This window comes from Netta rufina (genome assembly GCF_964035555.1).
Source record: "Netta rufina genome assembly, chromosome: 20".
Classification (NCBI taxonomy): Eukaryota; Metazoa; Chordata; class Aves; order Anseriformes; family Anatidae; genus Netta; species Netta rufina.
This window is the reverse complement of record NC_140144.1, coordinates 6806467-6829385: the sequence shown is the minus strand read 5'-3', so window position 1 is coordinate 6829385 and position 22919 is coordinate 6806467. Positions and strand designations below refer to the sequence as shown.

At 60.8% G+C, this 22919-nt stretch overlaps 1 protein-coding gene across 1 annotated transcript in view; it reads left to right on the top strand.

The window, feature by feature from the left end:
- RXRA (retinoid X receptor alpha) overlaps positions 1-22919 on the top strand; it is a 95802-nt gene that overhangs the window by 41199 nt on the left and 31684 nt on the right. The window contains exon 2 of the mRNA XM_084299309.1: positions 19045-19310. Coding sequence (XP_084155435.1) covers positions 19045-19310 — 266 coding nt within the window. The remainder of the gene's footprint in view (positions 1-19044; positions 19311-22919) is intronic.

Genomic DNA, 22919 nt, shown 5'->3' with positions numbered 1-22919 from the left:
TCCTAAAATAAAGCCTCCTCTCTGTAGCCTGCAGTCAGATTTTGCCGGGGTGCCCCCATCCCGTTCCCACCCTGCTGTAAGTGGGACAGAACCGGGGCTGGGTCCCTGTGCCAGGGGCAGATCCCACCGAAGACGCCCCCCTGGGGACAATCTCCTGCCCCAGTGTCCCCCCTTCCCTTCTGATATTGTGTCCTGGGGAGGGACAATAACTTTTTGGGGGCTAAAACCACCCCGGATTGAGCCCTGGGCTCAGCTCTCTGTGTGCCATCCCTGCTGCTTTGGGGCCACTTTTGGGGCAGGTGGGAATTTTGGATATCCCTGAATTTCCCCCGGATGAATCAGGCGCCTCGAACACTCCTGCCCATAACTCACAGGGTGACGTGCTCCTAAGGCAAGAAAGAAAACAGTGAGTTATCTCTTCCAGTTTGAGCTTAATATCCATAATCTGCCATTAATCAAAGGAGGACTGTAAGATCCTTACTTAGGCCTAATCAGTGCATAATGGATTATCTACAGGAACTAATAAAAGGTAATTATCTATGCTTTGCAAGTCCCAATTACTGTACTTAGATGATCAATTAATTCTTGTAACAGTTTCACAGGTGCATTCGGTGTGACAGCCTCGTGCAGGCTGCAGGCTGAGCGCTGCGGGCGGCGAGGGCAGCGGCCACCGGGGTCGCGGACATTTTCCAGCAGGAAAAGCGGTGCCGGCGATGCCGGGGGTGCCCCGGCCACCTCCGCAAGGGAACAAGGCTGTTCCAGGTCTCAGCTCATAGTTTTTCCTTCTCGTCTTGTGGCTGGCTATCTTCTGGACCTCGCTAATCCAGCTGTGTGTTGGTGTCCCCAAAACTGCGCCGTGCTGGGGCGTGTTAGGGTGAGGCACCTGAGGTCCTCGAGCCATCTGCTGCGGGGACCTGGTGGGGACGCGGGGAATGGGTGACATCCCCCAGCCCCATGGGGCTGGGGCACAGGACTGGTCTCATGGCATGAGTGCAAGCCCTGGGGAGCCCAGAAATCCCAAGAGGCTGCAGCCCCTGGGTGCAAAATGGGGACAGAAAGCAAAGGGCAGGGGGGAGCAGGGCTGGGTTGGGGGAAAGACTTCTCCTGGGAGAACCTGGGGCTGTGCAAACATCTCCGAGTCGGGGGGATCGTGCTCCCACACAGACCCAAAAAGGACCCCTGGGAACATTTCAGGTTGATTTCAACCTTTGCCAAGAGTCTCATGGCATGCAGAGGAACAGCTTGGAGCAAGAGCTCGTTTCAATACAAAGCTTCTTTCTAGAAGAAAAAAAGGTCGACATGGGATCTTCTGACAATTCCCATTGTTATTTCGCCTCTTCCCCCTAAACATGACAGTAATTCATCTGTGCGAGTCCTTTTTCTGGGAACAGCCTTGGTTTCGCTGACATTTTTGGTTAACGAGGGGAAAAGCAAACCCGCAGCAAAACAAAAACAAAACCCCAGCCCCCCCCCAGCCCTTCTCCTTACAAAGAGCAACTCCCCTCGCAGCTCTTGCGGTGACGATGTTGCGGGGCCTTTGCTTGGGGGGGGGAAACTGAGGCACGTGGGTCGCTGAAATGTCAGACCTGAGGGCACAAAATGGTGCCAAGGAACGGGACCAACCCCTGGTGCAGCTCAGGCAGCCCAGCGCAGCGCCACCCGCAGCCCCACGCTGTCACTCCCAGCCTCTCCTCGCCCATCCTTCAGCCCTACAGTGCGTGCTTCCCCGTGCCCAGCAGCCTCCTGGCCTCCTCCTCCACCTCTTGTGCTGTTGCTTTCCAAGTCCTGGTCCTGCAGCAGGGATCAGTTCCCTCCGTGCTGCTGCACGGTGCTGCCACAACGCCGCCCCGAGCCGCTGCCAGGGCTGCCGCCGCCTCCTTCGCTGCCTTTTGTTCCTCTTTCTCTCTTTTTTTTCATCTTCCCAAGCAAGCCGCCACAGGCTCCTTCAAGCATTCCCCCGCAGATTATTCCCCTGTAACGCGACGGCAATGCTGAAACTCCCATTGCCCCATCCCAGCCTCCCTTTCTCCTTTTGGCTCCGCTTCTGGATTGTAAGGCCCAGGTCTGGGCACGCCGATCCCCGCCAAAAAGGTGTTTTCGTGCCTTTGATTCCACCCGCGGCCGGATCCTGGGGGCTGTGCAGATGGGAGGCACTGCCCGCGGGCACAGCGCACGCTGCGGGACCTGGGCGCAGGAGGGCAGGCACACTGAGGGGGCTGCAGGACCCCAAATCCAGCCCTGTGTGATGGTTGCAGTGAGCACAGTTGCTGCAGGACCCCAAATCCATCCCCATGTCTGGCTGCAGTGAGCAGCCCTGGGGACACTCATGCCATCAGGCAGCGGTTAGCCTTAATGAACCTAATCCTTCAGATCGCCCTAATCGTAGGAGCTGGTTGGTAAAATAACAACTAAAAAAAAAAAAAAAAAACAACAACAACAAAAAGTGGCTGATCCACCCTATTTGACGGGATTTGCCAAATTTGCAAAATTGCCCAAGTCTCATGGGGTCAACAGGTGTGGAAGGAGACCGATGCAGAGCACGTTCACAAATTGGGAGCACATTTACGAATTGTGAGCACATTTACAAATTACAGAGCACGTTTTACAAGTGCCACACTCGGTAAGGCAGAATCGCTGCTCGATGGGTGCCCAGCAGTGGGCAAAGCCCCAGACCTGTGTGTCCGGGTTGGGAATTGTGTGGTTTGGCAAAGCCTGGCTCGGCAAGGGTCGCATGCAGACAGACACACCTTACGGACGGCCTTTGTGGTTGTTTGCTTGCTTTGTTTGAAAAGTGAAACCCAAGCCTCTTCCCTGTGGTTAGATCCTCCCAGCTAAGCGACTTGGAGCTTACAGAAGTTGCTGGAGGAAGAGAAAGGACGCTGGACGCAGCGTAAAGCGAGAGCAACCGCCCTCACCGCAGCGCTTTCCGACCTTTGTTAACAAAACCCTCGGCGCTCTCCGGTTGCTTCGGACTCGTTTTCCAGCGCAGTTCTTTTCCAAGCCAACATCGCCGGGTGTATTCCTGCTGCTTGTTATTTAAACAGTGCCAGAGGTGCGCCCAGCACCGTGCAAACATGGGGGAAGGAGAGGGCCTTACCTGGAGGAGATCTTGTTATAATTCGGAGGGTTTCAGGAGAAGGAATTAAGGCTGAGGTGCAAGGAGGGAGCTGCAGAGGTCGGTGTGAGCGCAGCAAGGCAAAAGGACCGGCTTTGAACGAGCCTTTGGAGAGGTCCCCATGCGGTCCTTCGGCTGGCACGGGGGGTGTCGGTCTTCAGCGAGGTGGGTGACAGGAGGAGCGTTGGCCCTGCCACAGCAGATTAAGGCAGCGCTCCTTCAAACGCCGCCGTCTGCCTCTGACACCGGCGAGGACCAAAGGCTTCGATATGAAAAGGGAAAAACAATCAAGGACTTGTGCCACCCGGTAATGCACTGACCCAATTGTGCACTGCTGTGTAAGGGGAGAGAAATTCCTTCCTGACCCTTGTGCTCATCAGTCTATGCCCTGAAGCATGAGATTTGATTTTCTTTATCTGGCTTTCCGTAATTGCAGATGTCGTGTTTGGTACTCCCTGTATCCCACCCCTCGGAAATGGCATCTGCTACATTTAACTCAATGGACCTTCCCCTCGGGGAGCTGGATCCTGCCTCCTTTTCTGGGCAGCGCCTGGGAGGAGGGCAGGGGACCTGCTCCCACCGGGCTTTTCCCCCTGCTGCGTTCCCCGGTGGCTGCTGGCTGCTCAGCTGGGGAGGACAAGTGTCCCCCCATCACCAGTGGGCTCTCCCCATTGCCATCAGCCTTGGGAAGGCTTTGTTCCCACCTACAGAAAGGATTTGGAGGGCTTTAATGGATGTGCAGCTATTCCTGAGAGTCACGTGGAGTTGTTGTTGGTGCTCCCTTGGAGAGAGAATTGGGCAGAGAATCTGTTTTTTTTGGTTCATTTTTCCCCAGCTCTCCAACGCCAGCAGTGAGGGTCATCCAGCCTCATCTCACCTGCCTTTCTGCCGGAGTGGTTTGGGATTGAGAAGGGGACGGGGAGGGGGTGCAGAGCCCCGTGCAGCCCCCACCGACTCGCGTCGATCGCGCGCCTCTCGGTCCTGCCCGCGCCGGGGCGCGCGGCTCGCCGGCCTCGCCGAAAGAGTTAACGGCGCTCACCCCTTGGAGCTCGGGGAAGTGGAATTAGTCACGGCCTTCAGGAAAAGTGCTAGGCAGGTTATAAAAATGACTGATGAGTGCGAATCAATAATGGAGGTAGTGTTTTCTGGGAACACCAGGCGCGAACGGAAAAGCACATCAGCCCGGGTGGCGCGCGCCGTGGCGTGCCGGGCTGAGCACACCTGGAAGGCGTCCCTGTCCCTGTCCCTGTCCCCATCCCTGTCCCTGTCCCCATCCTCCTGCACCTGGCTTCACATGCCTGTGACTCTCCAGGGGATAACAGAGGGTGGTAGTGATGGCAAAGCAGGGCCCTGGGGAAGCGGGGTGTTTGGTTCACGTTCAGGGTGGCGTTTCCGCAGCACTGAGCAGCTTTGGAGGCCACGTTTCCTTTTCGAAAGTGGCATTTCTGGGAAGGAAACGGCCTTCTAATTAGATGGCTTGAAAATCTTTGCCGTTGCTTGTTACAAATGCATTAATCAGCCCATACTGAAAGAACGGCAGAGCAAAACAGACACTGTTATTATTATTTATTATTTAGATGTGGATGATTAATCCCTTCCTAGCCTGGACCATGTTCAGAAAGTGACTTACGTCCCAGCGCTGGTTCTCTGAGCAAACCGACTTTTTCCTTCAGTGATGGTCATTCGTTGAACCCAATTAAAAGTTGCAAAAAAGCCTTCTTTGCAGCTTTCCTACAGGTGGGAGCAACAGCTCACTCGGCACGAGTTTGTAAGCAGCGCAGGCTGCAGCCTTGCATTGGCCCCATGCAGCGGGGTGGGCTCGTGCAGCCCCTTTGCTCTGGCAGCTGGAGCTCCCGTGGGTGTTTCTCCTTGCTGTGCACTGACAGACAGCCCTGGGGGCGCAGAGAACAAGCACCCATCAGGTACAACGCTGGCAGCATTCACCTGGCAGAGCTTGGTGCTGGCAGTGGCTTGGGAGGAGCAGTGCTGTGTCTGCTTGGCATCCCGGGGCTGGTGGCTTTCCCAGCGTGGGAGCACATTTCTGTTAATGCGAGCTTCCCAATTTGGCCTTCCAAATGTCCTGGATGCCAGGTGATCTCCAGGCACCGTGGCCAGGCGTCCTGCTCCCTCGTTTTGGATGTGGTTTTGTTCTGAGACAATGCCCGGTGCGGGCACTCCGTGGCTGGCATCGCAGCTGCGTGGCTTGGCCCTGCAGGACGTGGTGCCAGCACCGTGCACGGCTGTGAAAACACAGACACGGATCCCTCCGGGGTCTTTACGTCTTGTTTTTGCAATACCAGCAGGTTGTGGGAGCGTGCGAGGACCCATTCCTGTGCCTTGGGAGCAGGCTGCAGGCTCTGCTTTCCCTGCTGTGTTTGCCTAGCCAGTTTGCCACCTCTGCATGGACGCAGGCTTCAGGTGCCCCTCACGTCTCCAGATCCCTCTTCGGGTGTGCCAGGCGCTGTCCGTCACGGCAGGCAGCCCTCCAGGCCCTCGGGAGAGCCAGCCCTTGGAGAGCGAGTGCAAGAGGTTAATGGAGGACGAGGGTGATGGATACGTGGCGAGAGCTCATCGGGGAGAATCGCATTCCTTTGAGGAAATCGATAATCTGGGCTGCTTATGTTGCTAATTTTCAGCGGGTCATCTTCATCACGCCTGCTGGCTCGGGTTGTGCGAGCGGGGCCCTGCCGGGCAGCTGGAGGTGGAGGTTTGAGCTGCGTATTGCCCGTGTTACCCAAATACAGCCGGAATTAGCAGGGCTGATCTGAGACATTTGCTCTTCCTCCCTCGTCGGGTGGCCTTATGGCATGGGTAGGACTCCTCCTGAGCCCTCCGTGGTATAAAATGCAGCAAAATGGCAAATCCTACAGCAGAATCCCAAAAGCACCCGAATTAGAAGCTCCGACTCCAAATGCTCTGCGAATTTGGTAAAGCACTTCAAAAAAAAAAAAAAAAAGAGAGGCCAAACCAACACCAGCCCCACACCCCAGCCCCTCATTGCTGTCAGCGGAGGTTGCACCAAGTGACAAGCGTGGTGCTGTGGCTGGTGGCAGGCACAGGGACCCGTCCCTTGGGCTGTCCCATTTGGTTTAAAACCTGGAAGAATTGGAATTGTTGTGGAAGGGATGCTCCAGCTGCAGGCACCTCTGGCAGCCTTTTATTCAGCATCCCTGGCTTCACTTTCACTGCACCAAAGAAGTTTGCATTTTTTTTTTTGCGGTTTTTCTCCACGTTTTCCCTTCGTTGCGAGTGGAAAAAGCAGGGCACACGCCACGTGGGCATGGGACGGACCTTGGAAGTGCCACCGGTGCAGCCTCCCCGTTTCCCACCCCTCGCTACGAGGACTCTGTGTGGGGAACATTTTGGGGTGCCGCGGCTCCGGCCCCCAGCGCAGCCCCTCCGCCGCCACCCGCTTGGGTCCCTGCTGGTGCCACGTCCCCGAGCAGGCGGTGGCACGGCTCCAGCCTCGGTGCTAACGAGAGGGCTCCCAGTGGAAGTTAATCGTTTGCCATCCCAAACGGTGCCGGGGTGTGTGTGAATCCCTCGCTCCCGCAGACGCGTTGTTCTGTGCTCGCCCGGCGCGCTCTCGCCGAAAGCTGCTACACAAAATGTTTTGCAACAAAAACCCCAAACCACATGAAAGTGCTTGAGTTTCACATTTCATTATAACCCCGAATTCAGGTTTGCCAAGAGTTTCAGTGCTTTTACGAACCTTTCCCATGAACCTCCAGCAAAGGCTGCCGCTTAACCTGGTTTTGATGAAGAGCCAGGTGCGACCCTGCCGCTTTTCAACAAGTTTCGAGGTTGGTGCAATCCCAGAGCTCGGACCCAAAATCCGATAGGGTTTGCGCGGAGGCCTGCGTGCCCTCTGGGAAAGCCAAGCAGCGCACACCTGGGCGCAAGCTGCAGTTCCCCATGGGCACGGGGCCACCGGTGCTCGCCGGGCAGTGCGCCCCGAGCCGTGGCACCCAGTGGGTGCTGCTGGGGACCCTGCAGGCATCGCGTGCGCCGGGCTGTGGGTTGGACACGTGTCACAGCGTGGCCACCAAAGCAGCTGCCATCCCTCGGTGAGTGCTGGTGCTTTGCACGTGGATGGGGCTGGAGCACGGTCCCACATTTGCCGTGCCTTGGTCACCGCCGCGGCTGCTTCGCTTTGGAGGAGCTGGGGATGGGCCCAGGCTTTATTTTGGGAATAATTCTGCAAAAATCAGGGGTGTGCAAGAAGTTTGAGAGCCAAAAAGCCGTGCCGGTGCCGGGCAGGGTGGGAATTGGGCTCTTTCTGAGGGCCTGGCGCGCGGCGAGCCCAGCCTGGGGATCGTGCGTATTATTGCATCCACACGCGCGTTGCTTTTTCGGCAGCGCCGGCTTTTCCTTTCTCCAGCAATTTCCTGAAATAACGTTAGGGAAATGTGAAAATCTTGAACTTTTGAACCTCCCCGGAGGACGGCGCGCAGGGGGTGGGTGGTGGCGGCAGGAGGAGGGGACGCCGGCCTGCTGGCTGCCGTTTATTTTGGCTACGGGGCCTGGGGGTGTGCAAGAGCGGGGGGGGGAGCTCGCCGACCCCCAGCCCCACGGAGGAGCCGGCTCAGCGCTGCCCCTTATTAATGGTCTCTCTTCGGTGGGTCGCGGAGGCGAGGAAGCCAGAGGAAGTTTTCTTTTGCTCGCAGATGCCGGGGAGCAGAGGGGGGGTGCCCGGGCTGGGTGGCGAGGGCAGGGGGTGACACGCGGGGTGATGGATGGGACCTGGCTTTTCGGGCAGGCTCTGGGCGCGGGGAGCTCTTGCCACTGAGGGAGAGCGAGAGGGGAAAAAGGGGCGGGTGGGGAGGTGGTGGGGGGGGATACGGTGCGCCTGGAAAGTACTTTTCCCTCTGATGAACTTCAGAGGCGCATAAATCACTGCCAGGCTGCAGCTGCGAAGCATGTGACGCTGGCAAATTAATGGGGCTTCGGAAAACCGCCGCGCCGCCGCGCTCCCCTCCGCGCCTCTTAAAGGAGCAGCCGGCAGCCAGGCGTGGGAATGGGGCCGGCTGCTGGGTGCTGGGGGCTGGGGCTGGGTGCTGGGGGTTTGGGGTTGGGAGCTGGGGATGGAGGATGGGGGATGGAGCTGAGCGTTGGGTGCTGGGGCTGGGTGACCCTTGGGCTTTTTTGCGCAGCGGGGACCCACGGAGGATGGAGACGCGTGGTGGGGGATCCCCAGGGCATGCCAAAATCTTACAGTGGCAGGGGTGTGTGGGGTTTGCAGTTGAGGTGGGCATCGTGCTGGGGCTCAACGCTGGGTTGCTGGGTGCTGTAGCAGAGGATCCAGAAGCATCTTCCCCATGGTGGCATCGAGAGGCCACCACCACCTACCAGGGCCGGGCATCTGCGCCCCCAAGGCGCAGCCATCCCATGCAGGCCTTGCAGGCAAACTGCTGTGGGGCAGGAGGGCAGCCAGAGGCTCCCAGGAGCTACAGGGCCAGTACCCGAGCCCCAGCGTGCTGCCTGCCCCCCTCACCGGCTCCCTCCTCTTCCTCGCTCCCCCTCTGCACAGCAGCGGAGGAAGAGGAGAGGAACCCAGCGCTGCAACTTCTGCCCAGAGCCGCTGGCACGCAAGAGGGGGAGGGAGCCCAGCCACCAGCAGAACAGCTAAAAATTACTGAATACTTCCCTAATATAATTAGGTTTCCATGCAAGCAATTGCCTTAATTGCCAGAGGGCCGTGGCACGGGGTGGGGGAGCCAGCCCGGGCTCACGCTTCCTCACCCAGCACCCTGGTGCTGTGCTCGGGCCGGACCCAGCACCTCCTGGGGGTTTCCCAGGAAGGCTGGGATGAGGATTTGGCCCACACCGAGTCTCTTTTTGTCGGGGGTCTCTTTTTGTTCTGCCTCTGCAGCTCGGAGGCTGCCTGGGCACGCTGCGGTTTCAGTCAGTGTTTGTTTTCCAACTGCTGTTGGAGCAAGGAGAGTTAGGCAGGCAGGAAGGAAAAAAAAAAAAAAAACACACACCCTGAGCCCTCTGTGTGATTTACGTGGTAAAGGAGATAAGTGGGGATTTAAAGAGAAGGGGATCTATAATGGAGACGGGCGTGTAACGTGAGCGCGGATCCAAACAGAGATCGTAATCAGACGTGCTAGGAGAAGCTGAGGTTATTAATGAAACGTCTCGGCTCTTGGTCAGCTCAAGGGGAACAGCCTCGCCGGGCTGCTGCCTCCCTGCCCGGGCTCAGGGTGCTCGGGATGGGAACCAAGAGCGGGGTTAGAGACAGAGAGGAAGCGTGTGAAGGAAGCGCCTGTTTTTATGGCGGCGGTGCGATTGTCTCCTCCGTAACCGGCCCCAGAAGCCGGGCGCTGGCAGAGCGGCTGATGACCCTGGAGGAAGGGCCCTCCCCAGCCTTCCTCACATCCCCCCTCCTCCTCTGCTGCCCCTGGGGTGCGGCCGCTGCTCCTCGGCTCTGGGCAGTTTACACCGTGCGCGGCACTGGGTGGAAACGCGGAGCAGCCTCGGCCACCTCTAGCCCTGTGTCCGTCCGTCTGTCCGTCGGGGCAGGGAGTGCAGCTCGCTGTATTTTGGGTGGGGCTGTCCCACGGTGATGTATGGCACGCTGCGTGGCCTGCCAAGTGCCCAATTCCCCAAGTGGCACCACGAGGGATGCACACCAGCACGGGGCATTCCCCGTGTTCTCTTCCACTCGTCCCCTTTTAGCTGCCTCCATTGGGGTATCTTCATCCATCGGGGTTCCTGGGCCACGAGGACGATGCTGGCAGTGCCCAAGGGGTTAACGTGGGGCTGCTCTGCAGCTCCGGCATGGAAAGGCTCTGGCCTGACACGAAGAGAGAAATTTTTGAAGGGTTATTCCCCTTCCCAGGCCCTGGCTGTTATCTGCGGGCTGACAAAACGCCTGGAACGCAGAGACCCGCTGGACATTGACCTGGCTGCGCCGAGCTCAATTAGCCAGGGCTATCTGATTGGCCTGGACGCAGCCTAATTAGTTTTGGATTGGAACCAGGAATTCAAACCCAAACGCCGCTCGCAGGCAGAGCATCCTACGCTGCGACCCGCCTCGGGGAAAAGGCTTCCCGGGGCCTCTTCCCTGCCCTGGGAAGGGGGAGCCACCCCCAGATGTCCATCTATCCATCCATCCCTCCTGCCAGCCTCAGGGCTGGCACTTGGGGAGGAAAACCTCGGGGTGGGGACGAGGCTCCCCTCCTGCCCAGCGCTTGCTGCTGAGCCCCGGGGGGGGCCACGTAAGCCCGGCAGCAGCTTTTTGCTCCGGAGGCGCAGCGCGCGCTGCCTGGCGGCCGGCAGGAACTCGGAGGCGAGCTGGCTCTGGCAGCTGCCGTCCCTATCTCCTCCGGCGCCTTCCTGCAGCACGTAGGCACCCAGTTCTCAGGCTCCTTCCCCCAGACCTCCAGCAGCAGGGGATGAAGCGGGTGGCACGGCCCCGAGGCGTTGGGCTGGCTGCGCACAGCGCTCTGCGTGCCGCTGGAGCTGGCACGATGGGACAGGGCAGCAGCTCGAGCACCCCAGGACCCGTGGCTCGCCTCGGGTTTCCAGCTTTGCGCACTCAGAGGTGGTGGGGAAGGACCCCCAGGGCTCTGTTCTCCAGCCTGGCAGGATGGGAGGGGGACACTTCTGCAAGGAGAGCTGGAGAACGGTGTCCCCAGGGGCTGCCCGCGTGGTTCCCGGCCTCGCCATCACCTGCTGCGATCCGATCCAGTTCCCCCACCGCGGAAAACCAGTTAGAGGCTCCCAGAAAACCAGTTAGCAGCATCACCTCTCCTTGCCCACGGCACAGCCGGCAGCAGGGCCGCGTTGGGGCGTTAGGCTCCCAGCTGCACGCCGGCAGCAAGGTGCCAGCCAGGCTGGATCAATTAGAGCCCGTTATGCCAACGAAGGACTGTAATTATCTCCGATCGGGATTAATGCACGGGGCTGTGTGACACAAGCCGGCTGGACACCGCTCTGCGGGCTGTATTTACTGGGAGCTGGCCGCAGGCTTGGGGTTTTTAGGTTTTTTAGGGTTTGGCTCGTGCCAGATGTCCCGCAGGGAGGATCCCCAGAGGTGCCCGGCTGCACTGCTAAAGGGTTAAGGCTGTGCGGGGCGCGGGTGCTCGGGTTGCCCCTGGAGCAGCCTCACCCCTGTAAGTGATCTGTTTGCAGGAGGGGAGGGTGCGTGCCGAGCCCAGGGCCGGGCATGGGGAGCTGGGGAGAGCTGGGCTAGCTTTGCCTTCGGTTTGTAGGATCAGGCCAGGGGCGCAAACCCGCCTTGGGCTCCGTGGGAGCCGGGCAGCACCAGCAGCATCCTCCCCTTCAGCTGACATCCAAAGCAGGGTGCTCTCCATCCAAGAGCCCCCTCAACCACAGCTCTCAGCCTGGCTGCGTCGTGCTCTTTTTCCTCCTTTTCTCCCTTCACTTTGGAGAGGAGGATTTGGGGTTTGGAGCAGGGGCTCCCCCCCAGAGAACGGAGGCAGGCCAAGGGCTGCTTGCTCTGTCACCCATCTCCTCTCCATGCACCAGGGGAGCTGGGGGGACAGAGGGGACAGAGGCGATGCCCAGCACGTGCCAGGCACACAGCTCGTTGTCGTGGGCCCCGGGAGGTTCAGCAGGAGACAAAACTTCTCCTTTTCTCTGCCGGAACGAGCCTAATGCTTTCAAGCTCCCCTTGCATCTCTCTCTGGATCCTGCTTGCTTTTTCATAGCTCAGAGCGTAGCACCCCCTCAAGGACAATTAGATCACTTCCAATTTGCCCGTAAGCCCATAAAACTGCAATTGAATGTAATTAAAAGGCCATAATGAGCTCCAGCAACCTGCGGGACCACTGCGCGTTCGCTCTCACCGTGCTCCTTTCGGAGAACGGGACACAGCCGGGGGGGGACGCGAAGGTCAGCGTGTGCCGGGGAGGGTGAGGATGAGGATGAGGAGGAGGATGAGGATGAGGATGAGGATGAGGATGGCTCCTTGGCCAGCAGGGCCCTGGTTGGGACGGGCAGAGGGGGAGCACCCCTGTGCCACCGTGTGCCCGTGCTGGTGATACCCATCGGGGAGGGCAGGGGGCTGCAGGGTCCCCGGGTGCAGCTCTCCATCCTCACCAGAGTTTCTTCCCCTCTTTGGCAGCTTTTGCTGCCATTCTGGCTGCACCGATGGGGCAGGGGATGGTAACAGCCATGGGGGCTCAGCCCTTGCGCTTTGGTGCTGACGTCTGGGTCCCCAAAGCTCCTTTTCGGGGGTGCCAGAGCCTTCCTGTGGCATTTTTGGGCAGCGAGCTGGGCCCTGGCTGGCTCCTACGCCCCAGAGCTCGTGGGGCTGCCTCTCCCTGCGAGGGCACGAGCTCCAAGGAGCCACCACGCCGAGTCCTCCAGCAAAGCCCCGGCAGCCCCGCTGCCTTCCCGGTGCCCTGGGCAGCCGGCACTTCGCTGCCCCTTCTCACTGCCTGGCCCTGCAGCGGGTTCCCAGGCAGTAAATTAGGGGCGCTGACAGCGGCACAGAGCGCATTGTGAGCGCGGGGACGGCGGCGCTGGCCCTCCGGGGCTGAAACAGGAGCCTGCAATTTCTCAGGGCTGTTGTGACATCTTTGCACAAGCGTGTGATTGAGTCACATTTGCTTTCTCAGCAGAATCCCTTGTTTGCCTGGGTGCACCCCTCCTTCCCTCCCCCTCCACCCCCTTCCCAGGCTCGGGCAGAGCCCGCAGCCCGCTGCACCCACCCCGTCCCCCCCCCAGGTCCCCCCTTTTTCCCTTTCCAGCCAGGGACCCCTCACACTTTCCATCTGGCACGCTCGCCCGCTTGCTCACGCTTCCTGCTTTCGCCTCCTCCACCCACGGCACCCGCGGAGGAGGGCGCAGAGGCTGCCCCGTGTGTGTCGGGGAGCTGGGGGGGGGGATGCGAACCGAAATAAATTTGAGGGGCTGCCACGGGTCCCCACGAGTGGTGGGGGCCGGGGGCGCAGCGGGCAGGAAGCCGGGGAGGGCTCGTGCCGGAGGAAGAGGCGTTGGTAAGCGTTTCCTCCGGTGACACGGCGGCTCGCGGGGAGAGCTGCTTCTGGAAAATTCCTCTCTGAGTCCTCCCCCCCTCGGAGACGGGGACGGCCCCCGCGGGGCTGGTGGCTGGGCCGGTGGCTGCGGGAGCCAGGCTGCGCTCTGGCGGGGGCTCTCCGTGGGTTTTTAAGGCAAAAAAAAAAAAAAAAAGGCAAAAAAAAAAAAAAAGGTGTAAAATGAGCCCTGCTGTGGACGAGGTGAGGATGCTTGGGCAGTCCAGGGGGGGCTCCAGCAGAAAATGGGGTGCGAGCGGGGTGAGCATCTCCCAGCAGGGCCCCCGTGGGGCTGCAGGGTGGGCTACCAAAAGCTGTGAGTGTTGGCGAGCCCTCGCTCACCCCCAGGGAGGTGGGAGGGGAAGGGCTGATGTGTCCGCAGGGCAGAGGAGAGGATTAATGGGATGGAGATGGAGTGGTTCTGCCTCGGAGAGCCCCAGCCCCCTGCTCGCTGCGGCCCACGGTGGGATCCTTCCTTGTGGCTTTCGGTGGGAGGTCGGGGCTGGAGTGTGGCTTTGAGGTTGTAGTTTGGTCAAAGTGAAAGCCTGCAGCGAGGAGGAACCCACCCGGAGCAGAGAGAGGCCGAAACCGAGCTGCTCACCCCCGGGGGAAAGCACCGAGGGCGGCTGCGGAACCGCGCCGGGACCCCAGGGCGCAGAGGCCAGCCGTGATTTCCTTACACCCACCAGAAAAAAAAAACAACCATCTCCGTGTGCTCTCCTGTGTGGAGACGTAGAGAAGGCCTGGAAGGAAAAAAGATTCAAGTGACTTTTTGGTGAAGCCACACAGTTCCAGCAGCCAGAGCCTTACAGAAACGCTCCGCACTGGCGCCCTGGTAGCGGGATGCACGTGGCAGCAAATTTGGGAAGGAGTTGGGGAAACCAGGCAGCTGTGTCTTCTGGTGCCTCGGGATATCCTTCTGCCGTGTGCCTGGGGGGTGGTGGAAGGGGTTGGTTTCCTCTCCTGGCTGGGCGAAGTGCCTGGGGCTGGCCCCAGAGCATCTCCAGAGCGTTCCCACGTCCAGCCCTGTTGGGATTTGTAGGGGCTTCGCTCTTGCTCCGTCCCTCTGCACGGCTGAGTGAGCTGCTGAGAGTTTCCCTAGTTGCAAAACCGCGGGGTGTTTCGTGCTGTGGGCGTCTCTTGTCCTTCCTGGCTGGCTTCTCCTTCTTGCAAGCTCCGAGCCGAGGTCGCAGAGCTGCAGGGCAGGTGGCCCAAAGGTGCCCTGGCCTTGGTGCCTGGGGAACATCGCGGGACGGGGCTGATCCTGGGGAGCAGCAGGCTCAGGGCGGGCAGGGACGTGGCCGTTCCCAGCCACACTGGTGTAAATTCAGAGCAAACTTCAGAGCGTGGGCCAGGGGCTGTTGAAAATCTTGTGCCGTAAACACTGCTCCTTCCCTCTTTGGGAGCACCGTCCCTTTTGGGGACAAAAGCGAGGATCTGACCTCTTGTGGTCGCTGCATTCCCATGGCAGTTTTCAGGTGAAAACTGGGGTCAATCGGCTGCTGCCCGGACACCTCCACGGCCGAGGTTCCTGGGGTGGGGAGGCACAAGGAAATCTCTGCACGGCTTTTCAGGAATGAGAGCAGACGGGGCAGGGATTTCACTGCCGAGCGCGTTCAGGGAAACTCGCCACCCGCAGAGGCACCAGAAGAAGGAACAGCACTCGGCACGGGGCATTTCCTCGCGGGTTCCCGTGCCTTTCTTTGCCTGTCGGGGCTTTGCACCTGGCCAGCCCCAGCACCAGGGAGGAGGTTTCCAAAAACTTGGTCCCTGCTGCTGGTCCCTCGCCCCTCTCCGAGCGCGGCCCCGCAGCGCCCAGGGCTGCGCTGCGGAAGGGAGCGGCCGCCCAAATTTAGAATTTCCTGCTGTGCAATACCCAGAATTGATCTTCTTGCTGATTAAGGAGGAAGAGGTGCTGAGAAAAAAAAAAAATAAAATAAAAAAAATAAAAATAGCGGAAGCCCGGGGGGTGTGGGCGCCTTTCTGAATCTCAGCCGGCCTCAGCTGGGGCTCTCCCCCAGCCACAGCCACGGGGCCCCGCTCGGGCACATGCCTGGCTCTGGCGCCTCGGCCACAGAGAAATGCGGCTTCTTCTCCTCTGGGTAACTCAAAGACACAGCTTTGAGCTTCCCCTCTGCCAGGGGCAGAGCGCCCAGCTTCTGCCTCAGCACCGGGGATAGGCTAGAAAAGGTTTTCCAGCAGAGCTGGGTCACTGTAGTTTTACTGGCAAAGCCTCTTAGGCAGAAACGGAGATTATAGGGGCGAAAGCTGCTGCTGGTACAGTTCATTCTGGTCCAAAGGAGCTATCCTGGGAAAAAAAAAAATCCCCCCTGCGCTGTTGTAATTGTTTCTGCTGCGGGACGTTTTGTGGGCTGGGAGGGTTCAAATCGCCTCTCTCCTGGAGGCTGCAAAGCTCCCGGGCTGTTTAAGACGGCGGAGCAGAGGCGCTGCGATGAGACACACGGCGCCGGGGGGGGAAATGCAAGAGGAAAGCTCTGCAGGGAGCAGCAAACACGGTCCCAGGGGCTGAAGCCTGCCCGTGGGGGCTGCATGGGGAACAAGGAAATTTGGGCTTTGTGCTCGTGGCCCCAGGCACCCCAGGGGGATGGAAAATAGCGGAGAAGCTGTGGGGAGGGACGCGCCGTACTCCGGGCTGCTCCGAGTGGCCGGCGCCGCGGGATGGGAACGGGGACAAATGTTTTTGGGAGATTTTTCCTTGCCGTATTGGAAATTAATAATAGCGAAGGAGCGCTGCCTGGCGCCGAGCCAGGAGGATGGAAAAAAAAAAAATAATAATAAATTACAGGGGAGGTTGATTGAGCAGCCGAGATGCTAGCCTGGGTCTTGCCATCCCTGGGATCTATTCCGGGCTTTGGCTCCGGTTTCCCTCGTGACCTTGGGGAAGGTCGCGGACGCCGTGCCCCGCTGGTGCCGGCCGGGTGCCTCCTTGGCTTCGGCCTCCTGCTGCTCCTGCAGAAATGGGTGTCAAGGAGCGGGCCGGAGGCTTTCTTGTGCCTCGGTTTCCCCACCCGTGAAGCAGGGGTGGTGGCACCCAGAAGCGGTGTTGTGGAGGGCTGCGGCGAGCACCCTGCCGGCCAAAACCAGGGTCAGGCTCCTGGTCTCGAGGCCGGATCGCTCCCTGCAGAGGCTGGAGCTGAAATAATTCCTCGGCCAGAGCTGAAGGAAGTTCCTCGGCCGTGGAGGGGAGCTGAGAGCGCACACACGGCTCCGTGACCCCACTGCTGTCAGTGGAGCGCGTGGGCTGCCCCGAAGGTCTTCTTCTTTGGGAAAATTCCCCTCCGAATTCTGTGGCTCGCGGGTTCGTCGTTCAGAGAAGGAAAAGAGCTTCCCTGCAAATTCCTCAGCTGCTGAGCAGCGCTCGGTTCTGATCTCCCAACTGCCATGGGGCATCTCGTAAGATATATAGAGGTCGTTGTGTTTAAACAAAGGCCGCACAGAGAAAATAGCTGCAATTTATGGGTGCGGCAGGAGGGGAAATGCTTAGGGAACTTTTTTTTTTTTTTTTTTTTTTTTGTATTTAGAAACAGGCACGGAGTTTATTTTGGTCAAGAGATAGTCACACACAGCAGCTTCAAACAGCAAAACTCCGCAAGGAAAGTGGAAAGCCTCGCGCTGCTCGAGCCAAAATGGCACCGGGGAAAAAAACCTTCCCCGGTTCGCTCCAGAGACCTTCAACCTAGGTGGTTTTTTTGCTTGAGTTTGTTGAGATGAAGGGGATTGTTCCTCAGCCTGGCTGCCAGGATTTTAGCATCCTAGGAAGGAGTCCTGCGTGGAAGTGCAGCTGCTAGCTGCGGGGTGCTCGGAGCTGTGTCTCTCTGGTTTTCCTCCAGCCGGGTGCACACACGAGGGCTTCTCCGTGGCGTGCGAGGTTCCCCCTCCCCACCTCTCCTCGTGGTTTTTTTTTTTTTGCTGCCTGGCCGTGTTTCTCCACGCCAGCCGTCGGCAGCACACCCAGTTCCTCAGTGGGTGCCGGGGAACGCGCCTGCTTGCCGGGGGAAGCGCGTAAACAGGATGGGTGCAGGGGGCCGGGCAGGGGGCGCGGGCTGGGGAGCTGCTCCCCGCTCCTGCTCCGGGGGACCTGATTTCGGGAGAGGTGCCGGGACAGCGGCTGAGGCCCCGCACGTGCTTTGCTTTCTGATGTGCTCGAGTAGGCACGGGCTGGTCGCCAGTAACCCGCCCCTGACCTCGCCTGCTTCGCTGCCTGAGATATTGAGGAGATGGGAAAGGCACGGCCGTGGGGCGCTTCCTTTCCCCCGCTGCCAGGTCAAGTGCCTGCTTCCTCCGTGCACCTTTGGGGCCGGGGACCCAGCGCATCCATCCTCAGATTCATCCCAGGGCATCTCCAGCCCTGTCCATCGCCTCGCTCCACAGCTTCTGGTGTTGGTGTGGCTCCTCCGGAGCAAGGCTGGCGGGGTCCCCATGCCCAGATGCACAAATAAATTTCACCCATTCCCCTCTGCCCCCTGGGAGCGAAGCACAGGAGCGCAGCCCGCATCCCGGGTCCCCGGAGTACTTGGTGGTGCCAAGCCCTGCTCCGAGCCCTATAAAAAAAACCCAAAAGGCAGAGAAGTGGGGAGCACGGTCCCGATGTGCTAAACCTTGGGACCAGACCCCGAAACCTGGAGGAATTTCCCGGGGTTCCTGGTGCACCGCACGCACGTCATCCTGCCGCGGGTGACGCGAGGGCCGGCGGTTATCTTCTATCAACATCCTGCCAGAGCCCACGTGAGGCCAGGCCCCTGGGGACCGCGGGCCCTGTCCCTGGGGACGTGTGCCAGGGCGGTGGCACCGGGCTGGGTGCTGAGTCTGGCCACGTGGCCCCTCTGCCTGGCCGAGATGGGACGGGACACGCGTGCAGAGCTGGATGCGTCGCTGCTTTGGGGCTAATCCTCATTTTTTTTGCATCCCCATCACCTTGGGGAGCCCGTTTCTGGCGTTTATCTGGGAGTTTTAGGAATTACCCGTGCAGGGAGCAAGCCTCTCTCCTGGCACGTGGCATCTGTGATGCTTACAAGGGAGGAAGGCAAACGGGGTCCTGCTGGGGGGGGCTGTGCCGTGCGGGGGGCCGTGCGCCTTGGGGGGCTCAGTGCCGGGGCAGCACGGCTCCAAGTGGCAGTGCCCCGAGCAGGGGCAGCCCTTGGGGGTCTCTTGTGCCCGAATCCCCAGCAGCAGCTCCCTGTGAGCAAACCAACCCCTCACGCAGCTGCCTGCCCCTCTCTGGCTGCACGTTTGCAGGGCAGCCTGGGGGGTCCGGGGGGGTCCCACGGCCCCACCGCTCACCCCCCGTCCACCCCCCTGCGCCCTTCCCGGGGGGCCACGAGCCTGCCCCCTTCCTCGCCCAGGATTGTTTTGCAGGCAGCGTGACAGGATGAGGAGGAAATGTGCCAGGAACGGCTCCGTGTCTCCTCTCCAGAGAGAATCGGGTGGCTATTTTTAAATGCCCCCCCCCCCTTCCTGCCCCCCCGTCCTCCTGCTCCCCCGGGACGGCCGAGCCGGTCAGACGCAGAAACCCAACCAGCCTCTGCCGTGCAAACCCCCCCGGCACCACCACCCCTGGTTTTTGGGGTGCTGCTGGGGTCCCTGCTGTCCCGTGCCTCGAGCAGCCCCGTTAGATCCGATTCGGGGTGTATTGTGGGGTGGGAGGGGGGCGCCCCGTTCCTGGGGGCGATGCTGCCTCTGGGCAGAGGCTAGGGCTGGGTACAGAGGGTGAAGGGGTGGGAAGGCAGTGACGACCGTGTCTGGAGGCTCTCTGTGTTGAATTTGGGGTCGTGCAGCAGCAGGGGGGTTGGGAAGCAGGGCAGAAGGAGTTTGGGGGTGTCGGGAAGCAGCTGGGGCTCGCTGAAGGCAGAGCCCGCGCCGGGCTGGAGACTGAAACCCCGCTGTCTTCTTCCTCTCTTGCAGATTTCTCAAACCAAGTCAATTCCACGTCCCTGAACTCCCCCACCAGCCGGGGCCCCATGGCCACCCCCTCCCTCCACCCGTCCATCGGGCCGGGCATCGGCTCCTCGCTGGGCTCCCCGGGTCAGCTCCACTCGCCCATCAGCACCCTGAGCTCGCCCATCAACGGCATGGGGCCCCCCTTCTCCGTCATCAGCTCCCCCATGGGCCCGCACTCGATGTCCGTCCCCTCCACGCCCAGCCTGGGATTCGGTACCAGCAGCCCGCAGGTAAAGGGGAAGGGGATGGGGACGTGGCCGCTGCTCCGTTATAGGGGCAAGGACACAGCCGGGGAGGGGTGGGGGGGATGATCCTGGCCCCGTTGTGCTGCCCAAGCGAGCACGGGGAGCAAAACCCCCTCGCAGACATCCTCGGAGAGGCGGGCAGGCGCCGAAGGGTGGCGAAAAGCAGAAGCCCAAGGGGGAAATGAAGCCGGGGCGCCCTGCTGCTCCGGCAGGGTTTGGGGACCGCGGGGGCGCAGGGCTGGAGAGCATCCACCCATCCGTCAGCTGCCATCGCCTGGCCCCCCCCGCTCCTAGATGGGAGTGAAACGGGAGCAGGGACTGCCCCTGGGTCTCCTGGGGATGGGCTGAGCTCAGGCAGAGGGGCTGGAGCCCCCCTTGGCACTGCCCTGTCCCCTCCCCAGGAACCCCGCACGTCCCCTCTTGGTCCCCGGTCCCGGAGGCACGCACCGGGGGGCTCCCCTGCTTGCTGCCCCTCCTGCCCCTCACGGAGGGAGGAACCGGTGTTGGTTGGCTGAAGATTATGTAAAAAAAAAAAAACAAAAAACCAACCTCCAACGGGGGAGAGATAAGCTCTTTTTAAAAATAGCAGGATCGGGGCGAGCTGGCCAGCCCCCGCCACCTGTTGCTGGCTGCTCGCACGTTATATGTTTAGTAAAAGGGCAGATTAAGGAATTGGCTGCCACCTGCCACTCACTGCTGGGTTATTTATTCCGAGCCCTCGCCGGGAGTCGAGCACCTGCTGGCACCTTTATTTTTAAATCTGGGCCTGATTGCTTTCCAGCAAGAAGGGGTTTTTTCTGCCCAGGGCCGGGGAGGGACGCGCTGTGCCGGCGGTGTCAGCCAGCCCCAGGACCACCCCACACCACAGGGAGGTGGCTGCAGGGTTCCCCCATGCCGGATCCAGCCCCTGACCCTATAAATTTGTGGGGAGCTGCCCCTGCCCGGAGCAGAGCCAAGGGACAGGGTGGCAGTGCCGCCTCCCATCCCGTGACCGAGGGAAGGGGGAACTGAAACGGCTCCTGGGAAGGGGCAGCGAGAGCCAAAGGGGCCGGGAGAGCATCAAAAGGGTGGGGAAGGAGCAGGGAAGGGGGGGAGGAAGGGGGTGACGCGGCCCCGGCTTCGATTGAAGGGCACAGGGTGGTTTAGGGGTGGAGGGGCCGGAGGAACCGAAATAAAACCCAGCGGCGGGGTGACAAAAGGGGAAGCGAGAGCGCGGTCGGATGGTGCCGGGGAGCATCCCCGAGCCCAGCCGCGGACGTGTCTGAGGTGGTTTTTCCTCGAGGAGGTTTCCAACCCGCTGGCTCCTGCCGGCTGTCCCCTGTCTGGGCGCCTCAGGGCCCTGGCAGCGGGCTGGGGCCTACCTGGGCCTGTGGAGGAGGAAAAGGAGGAGGAGGAGGAGGAGGAGGAGGAGGAAGGGGGTAATGAGGCGTGTGGCCCCAGCCGCCGGGTGGGGCCGGCCCTGATGGAAGGAGCTCGGTGTCAGCTGGCGGGTGCCACTTGCCATCAGGCCATGCCTCGTTGCCTCGCGGGAGGCAGCGGAGCAGAAGGGCAACGGGGACGCTGAGGCCTCTTCAGCCTCTTCCCCAGCTCCTGCCGGCATCGGGGTGGGAAGGGAGCCCTCAGCTCCCCAAAATTTGGGCTGGAAGGAGCCCTCAGCTCCCCGGATTCGGGCCGCTGTCCCTCTCTGTTTCATCCCACGCCATGGGGCTCCTCCGGCCCCGCACAAGACGTCAGCCTTGACCCCGAGCATCCCCTCCCCACCTGGGAGCTCGCAGAGCCTCCAAACGCAGCCCAGCAGCCAGGATGCCCTACAATGGGGTCCCCAGCACCCAGGGACCCCTCGCTGCTCCCCAGGGGGGAAATTTGGGGAGCTGGGTGCTCGCACGGAGCCGGGCATGTGCCGGCGGAAAGCCCCGGGGCGCTTTGCAGCGGGGAGCAAAGCCCTACCCCGACCAGGAGGCTGTTTACTGGGATTTAACACATCTTTAAGACCTCTTAAAGTTTCTGGGAAAACAATAATAATAATAAAAAAAAAGTATTTTCAGTAAGAGATGACAGGGAGGGGCTTCCCACGCTGGATGTTTCTTCCTCTCCCTCCTGCTCTGCTGCTCGCAGCCAGCAGCAGCTCGGGGATGAGCAGGGAGAGGCCAGGAGCAGGATCAGGCTTCTGCAGGGCTGCTCCCTGCCTTGGCACAGGGCTCTTTGTAAATCCAGGGGGGCTGCAGAAAGTGTAGGGTGTTGGTTTTTTTGTTTTTTGGAAGAGGAAGCCTCCGAAAAGGAGGTTGCCAGTGGAACAGAGGGGACAGGATTCGGTCCCCGGCGCAATGAACTAAAAAGGGAAAGGAGAGGAGCCGAGGAGTCCCAGCACACGGGGCTGCCACGTCATTCGGGAAGCGGAGCAGCAGTTCCCCTGGGTCCCCGGCTGCCTCGCAGGGCTGGAGCCATCCTGCCCGGGGAAGGGGGAGCAGAAACTCGGGGCCGGGGCCGTGCGGGCTCCCCGCGGCACGTGCTGCCGGCTCCGCGCCAGCCGCGAGGGGAAGGAGCGGGGCCGGCGCCTGGGCGGCGTGGGAACCCCACAGAACACGTGGGAACCCCGCAGCACACGTGGGGCTTCTGGCGAAACCCAGGCGGGTGCTGCAAGAGGAACCCAGGACTTCTCCTCCCAGCCCGGGGCTGACTCAGCCCTGGCGGGCGTCGTGCTGATGCCCGGGGGGGCGGTGGCACCCCCGAGGGCTGGGGTAGGGGTGAGGTGATGCTCTCTCCACGTCTCGTTTTGCTGGACACCCCCCAGAAGGATGCTCGGATGGGCTCGGTGGGCTGCTGGGGCTGGGGGATGTGGTGGAGGATGGTTTATCTTCAGCTGAAATCCTCTGCCCCGGCTGCGACGTGGCGGTGGCGGGTGACAGCGCGGCACCTGGCAAATGGCTCTGTTCCCAAAAAAGTGCTCCAGGGAGCGTTGCTCGAGCCAGTGACCCCAAAACCGTGGAGGGACGTGCCGCTGCAGTGCCTCTGCAGGTAGCTCGTGCCTTTCTCCTTGGTGTTGTCAGGCCCCAAAGGGCGATGCTCCCGGCCCCCTCCCTGCCCCATCGTGGTGGAACCGAACGGCCCCAAGCAGCTGAGAGCCAGGAGCGCGGCTCCGGGTCCCGCTGCCTTTGGTTTCCTCATCTGTCACGGGCAGGGCAGGAGAGGAAAACCCTTCACATTTCTCCGGGGGGGGTTTGCCTCGCTCCGCTCTGCGGTTATTAGTCAGCTGCCTGCCAAATATTCCCCACCAGCCTGGAGACTTGAAAGGCAGAGGAGCGGCTGCGCTCGTCTCGTTGACGGATCGCGAGCCCTGGGACTTCCCTGAATTAATTTGTGACAAGTGCAATTGCCGAGCGTCTCTATTAAGGGAGGAGAGAGACAACAAGGCGAAGCACAAATCCTGCGGATCCCACCTGGATTTAGTACTTGGCAGGGCTGGGGGCTCTGCTGCAGTCCCTGGCACCGCTCCTCGCTGCTGTCTGGAGCTGAACAAGCCTGGCTCCGTGCACCCCAGGGACACGTTTAACCCCCCCCCCAGGGCCGGGCAGGGGACCCTGCTGTGTCCCTGGC